General features: G+C 36.8%; 1 protein-coding gene across 1 annotated transcript; it reads right to left on the reverse strand.

Annotated features, from left to right (window-relative positions):
- Window positions 1–5,860: 5,860 nt before the first annotated feature.
- LOC117570098 (uncharacterized) lies at window positions 5,861–9,428 on the reverse strand. Its single transcript, XM_034251550.2, has 5 exons — window positions 9,269–9,428; window positions 6,578–6,638; window positions 6,439–6,513; window positions 6,109–6,369; window positions 5,861–6,037 (listed from the first exon to the last, which is right to left on the reverse strand). The coding sequence occupies exons 1-5, from the start codon at window positions 9,390–9,392 to the stop codon at window positions 5,938–5,940; spliced, it is 621 nt and encodes a 206-aa protein (XP_034107441.1). The 5' UTR covers window positions 9,393–9,428; the 3' UTR covers window positions 5,861–5,937.
- Window positions 9,429–11,598: the final 2,170 nt, after the last annotated feature.

The following is an 11,598-nucleotide window of genomic DNA, read 5'->3' on the forward strand; positions in this document are numbered from 1 at the left end:
AACTATAGAGCTAATAAATGTTTCCAGAGTCGATCTTAATCGAAAATTATCAACAGAAGAAAAAACCAAAAATTTACTAACCAACGAACAATGTATATAAACAAAAAAAATAATAAATAAATAAATAATAAAAATTAAAAAAAATACAAAAATGGTACTATTCAAAGGAAACAAAAATAACGTAGAGATATAAAGAAATAATTCATAAATATTTTTAGCCGATAACAAAGCCTGACAACCACATATAGTAGGGTAATTTCATTCACTACCAAAATTCTCAAAAAAAAAAAAAGAAAGAAATAGAAATAGTGTATTAAATGTATTTTCCATCAAAATTAGACCCGATTTACGGACAACAAAGCAGTTTACAATACTTTTGTTGTATTCCAGCAAATCAGAGAAGCCTAATTCCTAAGAAGAAGAATTTCAAATTTAGGTATTCCTCAGTCATTCGTGGTTGTAGCATTTTCCAATTAAAATGTCTACATATTCCAAGCCGTCTGACATAAAGAACATTAAAATTTGAACCGTTTCACCAATAATGAGGAATAAATTAAACGGGCCAAATAACCAACCGTAGTTGAATTTATTTGTATTTCCTCATGCAAATAAATTCCGCATTATTGGCAAATTCAATAATTAGAAACGAAAATTTGAAAGAAGAAGAATTCAATTTTGGATATTCTTCAGTCATTCGAGGTTGCAAAAATTTTCTAAACAAAATATTTACACATTCCATTCGACTGACATGAAGAACATCAAAATTTGTGCTGTTTCACCAATACTGAAAATTAATTTAAATGGGCAAAAATAATCTACCGTAGTTGAATTATTTTGTATTTCCTCATAAAAATAAATACTCCATTATTGGCAAGTACAAGAATTACAAGGGAAAATTCCTACACAACTTTTCCTTTTCGGCCTGCTTCACCAATGATGAAAACCAATTTAAATGGGCCAAATAACCAACCGTGGTTGAATTTATTTGTATTCCTCATAAAAATATATACTTCATCATTGGCAAATACAAAAAAATTAAAAGGGGAAAATTCCAATCCAACTTTTTCTTTTTGGCCAAAAAGGAACTGATTGTGTATTCCTTCTTGTAATCCATAACAAATTTGAGATAAAGTCGAATTTTTGAAAAGAAATGAATGAAAAAGAAAATGAATGAAAAGAAGATAAAAAGATTTTAGAGTACGATATTTGAATTTAACCGAGAGTCTTAATGAGTATTTACTGTACTCACTAAGGCCCTACACGTTGGGCGCCACTTTTCTTAATTAATAATAATTAATTATAACTGTAACGTGCAACGAGAAGAAGCACAAGGCGACAGGACTATCGGTATTTGCGGGGCACGCTTTAGAGTCCGGCTCTAGCTCGTCGGCTTTGGGGGTGGTGGTCTTGCTTATGCCAATAGCCCTTTCTTCGCTGCTCATTATTATTAATTTAAGATCAGAAATTGAGCGTGCTGCGACGAAGAAGGGATTGCTAGAAAACTAGCCGGAAAGAGAAGAAAGATCCAAAAATGTCTCAAAAAAATAGAAAAAACAAACAAAGAGAGAATAAGAGAGAGAGAGAGAGAGAGAGAGACAGAAAGAGAGAGAAAGAAAGAGCGAGAATTGAGGCAGGCCATCACAGCTGTTAAGTGATGAAGTCCCCTCCCAACCTATGATCACAGCATCAGAGCATGGCTCTGGTGATCCCTTTTAACCCTACGACAGTGGTGTCGCTGGCTTGTTTTGGCTAAATGAAAAGTAAATTATTTCATGGTATACAATATTTAATTAGTGATAGATATTAAACAATATGGCCTTATAAATAAAAATAGTACAAAATGATCAATAATACTACAAGAGGATAGTTGCAATATTTCTTTTAAAGTTTCTTTTAAATATATAATGTATTTTAATTTCAGTGCTTTGTATTATTTCATGTACCAAACTTTAAACTTTAATTTTAATTTTGTAATTTATCTTCAAACATTTTTTTTTTATAATATTTAATAGTTTGAATTTGTTCGTATGCTTTTCTATAAATTTATATTTCGTGTTTGTACAATGTAAATCGAGGTGAAAGTATAAAGTGGGTGTTTCGCAATAAAAAAACTCACCAACAGAACTCCTGCGGCGGCGATCGATCTCCGACGAAGGTGTGCTGGAACAGTGCTAAATTAAATAAAAAAAAAAAAACAACTTTCGCCAAAACACTTCACATTGTACCTACGCGAAACTGGTACTAGTTATTCAATATAATTTGCATACGTTTTTGTTTTGTTTTATTTTTACTATTTCTTAACTTGCACTGATTTGCATAACTTATTCGTTTAATTTAATTTAATATAATCATTTTTATTTAGGCATTTAGCCTTCGAAGCTTTTAGCTGTTTTGGTTTATATTTTAAAATTTTTGTAACTTGTGCACATCACATTCATATTTGCACATTTGCTTTGTTTAATTCTTGTAGCGCTTCACCTTTTTAATTTGTTGTTTTACAATATCTTAGCGCTTTTATTGTGAATTGAATGTGGCACGATACATGTTCTGATTTTAACTTTTTATTCTTTTTTATATCAACAAAACAGCTGCACTAATTCCTTTTGATTTCAACTCATTTTATCTTTTAACTTTTTAACTTAACTTTTAACTTTTATTTTCTCTGTGCAATTTGAAATTCTGCAATTGCAGTAGCGCTTGAATATTAATTTGAAATTTTAAATATTTTTGTGAACAAATGCACTTTCGATTTTTAAATAATTTTTCAACTTTTAACTTTTTATCGTATTCATTTCATTAAACAATTTTAACTAAATTAAATTAAATTTAATTATTTTTAATTTTTTAATATTTCTGTGCATTTTTTGCGATTTTTGCTATACTAAATTTTTCTCAACATGTTTCATTTTAACTTGTGCTGAGCGGCGCTACACTGTTAAGTTTTTACTCTATCATATTGTTTCACTATTTTTTTTGTTTTATACAATGTAGCGCATCATTTTAAACTTCTCAGATTTGGTTTTAAATTCTCATAAATTCACTTTAACACACACACTATATTTGTACAAGCGATCTAGTCGCTGATAATCAGGAGTAAAGATGAGATGAGATGATAAAGATGAGATGAGATGAAAAAGATGAGATGAGATGATGAAAAAGATACTGGTGATGATTAAAGTTGAGGTTGACGACGCAGATGCAGGCCAAGAAGTCGCAGGGGTGCTGCGCTGGCGGCTCGAGCAGAGATGCGCTCGCTGGTGCTTTGCTGGCCGCTAGTGCGGCAGCCAAGATGGCGCTCAGTGGCGCTCCGCTGGCCGCTGACGCGGTAGCCAAGAAGACGCGCACTGGCGCTCCGCTGGCCGCTATGCGGCGGCAAAGGTGGCGCTAAGGGCGCTCCGCTGGCCGCTATGCGGCGGCAAAGGTGGCGCTAAGGGCGCTCCGCTGGCCGCTATGCGGCGGCAAAGGTGGCGCTAAGGGCGCTCCGCTGGCCGCTATGCGGCGGCAAAGGTGGCGCTAAGGGCGCTCCGCTGGCCGTTATGCGGCGGCAAGGGTTGCGCAACGGGCGCTCCGCTGGCCGCTATGCACGCAACGGCGGCGCTAAGGGTGCTCCGCTGGCCACTATGCGCGCAAAGGTGGCGCTAAGGACGCTTAGCTAGCTGCTATGTGCCGCAATGAAAGCACTTTGGCGCGCTTTACTGGCCGCTAGGGCGGCGACAAAGATGGCGCTTAGTAGCGCTCCGCCGGCCGCTAGCTTAGGCACTGTCACGCTCAAAAAGAGCCAAACCAAAAGCAGAAAATTTCGAAAACGACCTGTGTAAACGACAACAATAAGTAAAGAACACCTACCAGAATCTATTACTATTTATTCTTACCAAGTATCAAATGCACTAAGAGAATTCTAACCTCTAGTGTGTTGTGGTATAAATTTTTACACCAACCAATATGCGTCTATGCACGCTGCCGGTCACCAGAAAAGTGCTTTGACCGGAACCAGCCTAGCTTAAGCTAGCTGCGCATGCGCGTGGTGACACAAACGTCAAAGCTGAGCTTTCCAGTGCAACTCGCTAAACGTCAAATGAGCTTTTCAGCGCAGCTGATGCACTACTTAAAGCTCGGCTTTACAGCGCAGCTGATGCACTTAAAGCTGCGCCCTTGGTTGAAATTTTAACTTGCATACTTTTAGGAGCTACTTGCAGCAACATCAACCTTGACTTAAACTTAGTAAACTTTTAGGCCGAATTCAATACACGTTGCTGTAGGCGCCGTTACATAGGTGTGTGTGTGCGAGTGTTTGTGAGTTTACGCTTAAAAGCTTGTCAACATATTTTCGGCTAAAGTTTCCGTTACGCCCCGTTCATTGACTTTTTAATTGGCTAATTATACGCGAAGCGATCTGAAGCTTCGCGAGTGTGAGTTCCTTATGTTGTATGTAAAAATGTAAGGATGAGTTTACCGCGTGGCCCCCTCTGCACTGTGTACTAAATTTAGTCGTGTTCGCTGACTACTCAAGGCCCTTTGCTTTGTTTGCATTATGCGAAATGCACAGCTCATCTATATTTAATATTGCTATTGATTTTGGGGTTCCTGTTGTTGAGCTGCTTTGCGCTTTCATTAGCACGTGCAACGTGGTCGCATGCCACAGGTGGCAACGATGTGACCTTCTAAATGAATGCTTAAAGTCGCATTATGCAGGTTAAACAAAGAAAGAGTTTTATAATTAATTCGTTTGTAATTAAATCTAGATTGCAAGCACATTACTCATAATAATAATTGCCTTTCACTGTGTGACAGCGCCATCTTGTGGCGAGTGGCAAAGGCAACTTTTGAAAAAGCGCTGTAAAAGCATCTGTTGGTATTCAATATTTATCTTATTGACAAGTTGTAACTAAGTCAATAATTAGGAAAGCTGTAATAAGAATTAATTATTAAAAAAAAGCAACATAGTTTAGTAAATAAATATTTATAATACAAACATGCGAGGCGTTTATACATTGTACACATTTATTGCCTATCCAAGTTGTGGAGCAATTCTGTTAAGTGAGGAGCAATATTGTTGAGTATGAGCAAAAATATAATTTAGCTTTCCTGGCTTTCTTTAGTTGTTAATATAAATCCACACTCAATATCTAAATATATTAATACAGTCATTATTACGAAAAATATTAGCTTTGCGTATTAAGGGCAATATGAATAAGATAAGGAATGATAGGGATGGAAATAATTAAGATGGATAGGGATGGATTTCATTTATGTTACCTTGGCGCCAGAATTGAATTGGTATTTAAAAATCCAGCACTTCAACCGTATTGCGTTAGTTGCACTCCCATTTCCGCTCTCGCAAATTGACAAAACTCGAATAGCAAGAATATTTTGAAAATAGAGTTGCGATTTTCGGTACATACAATAGCAACTCTAGTATTTATGATTTCTGAATACTTTCTTTACCTGATAATCTGTTATATTTAGCAATTTATGATATATTTTAAATTTAATACTGCATCAATATACCAAATATATGCCTCGGTATATTTAAGCATTTTTGTTGTATAATTGTTTGGTATATTTTACCGCACTGTTTTAGTTGTATTCAATATCAGTAGCGGATATCTCACAGTCGAGCACACTCGACTAGCTTTCTAACTTTGTCTTACATATTTTGCATTAGCTTCGATGAGAAGACCAGAACCTAAACCTGCACTTAAAAACAACTTGAGAATGAGGATGAAAATCAAACAATTTCCATTTTGTAAGAATAATTTTTTTTTTTTCACAAAAATTGGCAAAATATAGACAAAATTTTTATATAAATTCAACCAACAATTTAAAGTGTGTATATATATAGCGAGATCCATTAAAGTAAAAAATTTAATTTATATAATTGCAATCGTGCACATTTCTTGAAAGTAAAGTCTTATAAATAATATATGCTTTTAACTACTAGCAAATGTCATCGTCCATGGCGGCCTCCTCATCTTCGGGCTGCGACACACAGACTTCTGCGAAATCATCCTCCACGCTGTCCACGAAACTGGAAACCCTGCAAACAATCAGCAAAAAAGTAATTGAGTGGGGGAGGCAAGCAAATTAGTTGCATGTGGTATGTTTCACTTTTCAAAATCGCATTGTGGCAGCAGACCCTCGTCCTTAAAGTGATTGGCTCCGCCCCCGTTGAACCGAAGGAGGGTGCAAAGACGCAGCAACGCAAGCAGAAGCAGCAACATTCCAGCGACATAGCTGAGCCACAGATTGTGGGGAAATATTATGAGTGCCACGCCCACGGCGACATATATGGGCGCTGGTCGCCAACTGCCCAAGAGCATGGAGTAACGCCAGCAGTCGAGACAGCAGGAGCTACTATGGTAATTATTGCTGCAAATGAAAAATAAATAAATCGCATATCAAATTGATGGGCTTCTCGTTTCTGGTTGAGCAACTTACTCGCCGCATTGGAGCTGCAGAAAAATGGTTATCAGCCATTTAATCTCAATGAACAGCACCAGCAAAGCTGAAAAACTGGCCAAGCATTAAAATTTTATGATCCACCAAAATCGAGTGGGAAATGTATCATCCAGCTTACAGTATATAAAGTCCCGCCTGATAGCCATGCATGTAGACATCGACGCCCACTCCACAGATAACTGAAATGAGAAATGACCACAAATTGGCTGTTGGTTGCTCAAGGAATTCGAATAGCGGCAATTGGAGTCAGAGCTGGAGCTAGAGTGGTTATGGGGCACTCGTGTCCTTGAATAGCCGCATAAAACAATATGATTGTCTCTACTCCAATAACAATTCATTGGACTCTGGTTTTTGGGGCGAATGGAAAGGGGGCCATAAAATATGCTAAAACGCAAAACTGTAATATGAATGCCATTGATAGGACAAAGACATTGGACCGAGGGTGGTACGAAAAATTGTGATACTTAACTTAAATGGTGAAATAATGTTGATTTAATTGAACTGCAAATTCTTTAATTAATAGTCAAATAAAAACTTAACAGGCATTTAATTGTAATGCGGACTAATTTATTGTAATAAGTTAAGCCACAGATAATTTAATATTTATTATCCACCACACACAATATTTATAAAAGTAAAGTACAACAAAGATATGACAGACATAAAATGGAGCAAATAAAAATCAATGTTTAAGCCGTATATAAAAACAAATCTTCTATTTTATTTAAAATTTCAATTTATTTTAAAATTATGAATAAATATAATTTGAGGATTTAAAGCTAATCAAACTTTAACTTAAGTAACAAAACAATTTTCATAAAGGATATTTTTTGTACTTCAAACTTTTCAAGCTGCCCACTTAATAGACAAATTCTTTGCACATTTCGTATATCAGCTCGCATTTTCGATGTGTAAAATATGACTGAGAGAAGAACAACAAGAAGAAATCTACTCAAAATTCAATCTAATTAAGTTGTTATTGTATGCGGCGCAAAAACAAATCCGATTAAATAGCAGATAAAAGCCAGCTGAGAGTTTGGCCGCAAATCGAGCACAAAGAGCAATGCCAAAGCCAAAGCCAAACCAATTACATTAAACGTTTGGTCTATGTCGCACAACAACAAACAAAAAATAGGCGATGAAACGTGCGTTCTATACAAGAGGAAACCAAATGAAAGCTATGCAAAAATTATGCGCTGCTCTCTCGACAATTAGGGGGAAGCTCCAAGAGAAGTTTGGGGAATTCCCGGCTGATAGATTTTGTTTCTCTCTTTGGTTTTTTTCTTTTTGCGTTCTGTCGCCATGTTTAGTGGGTTTTCAACAGCCAACGACTGGCGCCAGAAAACTAACAACAGAAATCAGCAAACGAAGCAGGGAGAGGGGAACAAAACTGGTTTGTGTGGAGGACAAAGGGTTGCACTTGGCAAGGATGTGCAGAGCGTGTGCAGGATGCACGCTGCAACGGCGAAAAAAAAGGCCAATGCCTCGTTAATGGCCCTGAGAGTATCTTGTTGTTTTTTCGTCTTATTTTTTTTTTTGTGCTTCGTTTATCTCCGCTCCGAATTTTGAGCATCACGCAGCGTTGAGGTTTATGAACTGTGAGTTCTTTTCTTTTTTGGTGTGCGGCATGCATACATAATGCAGATCCAGACTTGGGGCTAAACAACAACAATATTGTTGGGAAATTAGTTTGAACTTGACCCAAGTTTTTGCCCCCCAACTATGGTCATTTATCATATGTCCCCGGTGCACTTTGGGGCTGGTCAGCCTCTGTTGCGGACTGTTGCACTATTGAAAGCTGCCATTACAAGTGCATTAGACGACAGCTGAGGGGGAAAAGGAGGAAGGAAGCGAAGACAGCTGACGATGGCAGTTGTGGGCAGGCAGGAAGTGCTTTATATACAGATGATGCCCATGGGAGTGATGGCTTGATAAGCAGCAAGTGCTAAAGTGAAGTTTAATAACTGCAGCATGTGCACGATTGCTTAAACCGACTATAAATTGAATTTAAATGGTTGGAGACAAACAAATCAATTCAATTACTAAGGAAAACAGATAATAAATTGAACTGAAATTCTGTTCAAAACAAACAAACACCATAAATTGCTTAGACAACATAATTACCATTACAACATCATTTAACATTACTAATATTATAAGAGAAGATAATCAACAGGAAACATATTTTATATTATCATATTTATTGTCTAAGCTAATACAAATAAATTGTATTAGACTATAATTGCTTTGGTAAAAGATATTGGAATTACATTTCACTCTAAATTCAACAAAGATTATGATACAAACAATCTATAAATTAAATTATTCTCCATTCATGAATCACTTGCAACTACTAAAAATATATATTTCAGAAAGAAATTGAATTAATTTATAATTGATTTGTTGGTAGTTAAGTTAATTAAGTGACGCTTCAAATTTAACAAAGATTGCAAATAAAATATTGTCAAATATTTATTAATTTACTGGTTAGTTTCACTTACAGCAATTTAAAAGTTTATATTTAATCAGTCAACCAATTTACTATCTTGAAGAGAATGTAAAAAGTTTACTTTAGCCATAATTTTAAATGGAATGGAATGAGGAATTGCGAGAATATTAAAAAAGCATAATCATGCCGCATACCATGACTGCGCTATTATACGATTTTCCCCTTATCCCTATCATATGTTGCGAACCACCTGCGTTCCATGCAGCTCATATTCTTCCACTTGAATCACTTTCAGTTTATGTGTGCGTAGTACACTTTTCAATGTGTTGTGTATATGGTATGTGTTGTTGTTGTGCTTACCGAATGAAGTCAGCAGACCAAAAACCCTTATCACAGGACGTAAACATTCGCAAGGCTCGGCCGGTTGGCGGCATCGTCGACGACGTCGTTGCAATTGCTCATGCTGCTGATGCGGTTGGCTCATGACTCGAGAATCTTTTCACAGTCTACAAGTGTGTGTGTGTGTTTCGCAATACACAATTCCAATTCAGTAAGACATCATCGAGACAAAATTCCGGTGTAGTCGATGGAGTCGATGTGTAATCGATGATATAGTCCACAGAATGTCCACTGACCACGTTAATACTTGAGCTAATATTCTTGTAGCAAACGGAGCTTTGCGCAGCTTAACTCCGCTCAACACAGAAGACACTTTGCGCTATGCATTGAATATAAATCAAGAGAACTTTTACGGCAACAGCAACATATCCAATTTCTTGGCAAGCGACTGACCAACGATTGCCAAGGATGTCGACACCAGCACACACAATAACAGTAACAGTAATACAGCAAACAACGATTCGCAACGAAAAAACAATAAGCAGCTCGTCGTTACGCGTTTAAATTTCAGCATTTACTTTTGTGACAGCATACGCTGCGTATGCGTAATGCGACCGACAGCGACGTTTTTACTTATAATTTCGTTCACCTTTCTAACTTGGCATTTAATCACAGTGACGCCTCCTTGACAGCGGGTGTGTGTGTGTGTGCGTATTTGTGTGTTGGTGTGTGTGACAACTAATGGCTGCAAATTACCGTTAACGTGCAGCAATTCAGTTTTTCGCAACGCGCGCACAGCATGCAGACAGCATCAACAACTGCGTTTTGTTTGAAATGTCCGCCAAGTTTGTGCAGGTGCCACTTGCCCACTTGCCACTTGCCACTCGCAACTTGCCACTTGCCACTTGACTTGAAAGCCAAAAGCCGAGCCCGAAAGTCAGAGTCTGAGTGCCCTAAACAACGTCCGCACGCTTCTAGCAGCGCCAGCTGAATGAATGGAGCAATCGCCCGCAGTCGCCTCGCAGTCGCAGCCAGCCTGACTTTGTAGCCAGCCAGCCAGCAAGCAAGCAGACTGTGAAACAGCCAAATACCCTACTCAGCGAGTTGTTTGTGCTTTTATTCAACTTAATATTAACATTTCGTTTAAAATAATTTTAAATAATTAAATGAAAAACAAGTAAAAAAAGTAAAATAATATCAAAAAACAGTTGTAAACAAATTATGTTATATTATTATTATTCAAGTAATACTCAAAATATATTAATATGTCTTCACAGCAATAACAGAATATTACAAAATATGACTTAAAACTATTTATCAAATTGCGGATTTTCAATTTTGAAAATACAATAAAATGAATATTAAAACAAAAAACAAGTTTGCAAATTATTTTAATAGTTGTGCAAATTATACTGAAATATTTTAAGAGTGTTTCAGAGAAAGACGCCAATAAAAATATTTATATTGCATGTACATATAATACAGTTGGACTAACTTTTGGCACTTTTTAAATTAAATATATCCATTGATATATTTCATTAAAAGGACTCCAAGTAATCATTAAGAGACACTATAAATATGAGATATAATATTACAATAAATAATCAAGATATACGAGACAACATTCAATTATTAATATTCTAAGAAAATAATTTTTCGAATTTTTGCAGTAAATATTAAATATTGTAATTGAATTTCCATTACTATAGTAGTCTAAGACTTTACTAATCTGAATTTATTTATTTAATTAGCATTGCCAAAGATTGCTTTCCACATTTCGCTTCTAATCACATTATTAATAGACTAGTTGACAATCATAAATTCAACACTTTATAAATTAAGTAATTTGCATTTCCCAAGCTTTCTCATTCCTACACTATCTAACTCTTGATTTCTCTTGCTAAATAAGGCATTGAGGAAGTCTGGAACGCCGACCTTCAATTTGATTGGTAGTTCGCTTTTATTTGTCACGTTGTCCTGTGTGTTGTTGCTGCTGCTACTTCTGCTGCTGGTATGTTTTCTATGCTTCAGCTTTAGCTGCTTGCCCTTATCCTGTGGCTGGCTCAATCCCTCTGACTACGACTTCGCCTGCCCTGTTCATCACTTTGTATGTTTGTTGGCGTCGTTTCAGTAATTTTCATAACTGGCACATTGCGTGGCCACCGCGAGAGAACGAGGGGAGTCGTTTACAATTGCGCCATCTACGCAGAGTGTGGACAAAAACATTTTCGGCACTGACAATACCGTCGCCAGCCGCCCTCTGGACTTTTCACACCTCCCCAACTCCAGCTGAAAACTCGCAATTCCCCCGCCCCGATTCCAAACATTAAACACAGGAGCACAAGCTGAGA

This window comes from Drosophila albomicans, chromosome 3, assembly GCF_009650485.2.
Source record: "Drosophila albomicans strain 15112-1751.03 chromosome 3, ASM965048v2, whole genome shotgun sequence".
In the NCBI taxonomy this organism is placed as follows: Eukaryota; Metazoa; Arthropoda; class Insecta; order Diptera; family Drosophilidae; genus Drosophila; species Drosophila albomicans.

Excerpts from the sequence above, each read along its gene's own strand:
- LOC117570098 (XM_034251550.2), bottom strand. The coding sequence starts at position 9,392 with ATGAGCCAACCGCATCAGCAGCATGAGCAATTGCAACGACGTCGTCGA. Across the intron at positions 6,639-9,268 it reads TGGTCTGCTGACTTCATTCG|TTATCTGTGGAGTGGGCGTC; the intron begins GTAAGCACAACA and ends TTCTCATTTCAG. Across the intron at positions 6,038-6,108 it reads CCACAATGCGATTTTGAAAA|GGTTTCCAGTTTCGTGGACA; the intron begins GTGAAACATACC and ends GATTGTTTGCAG.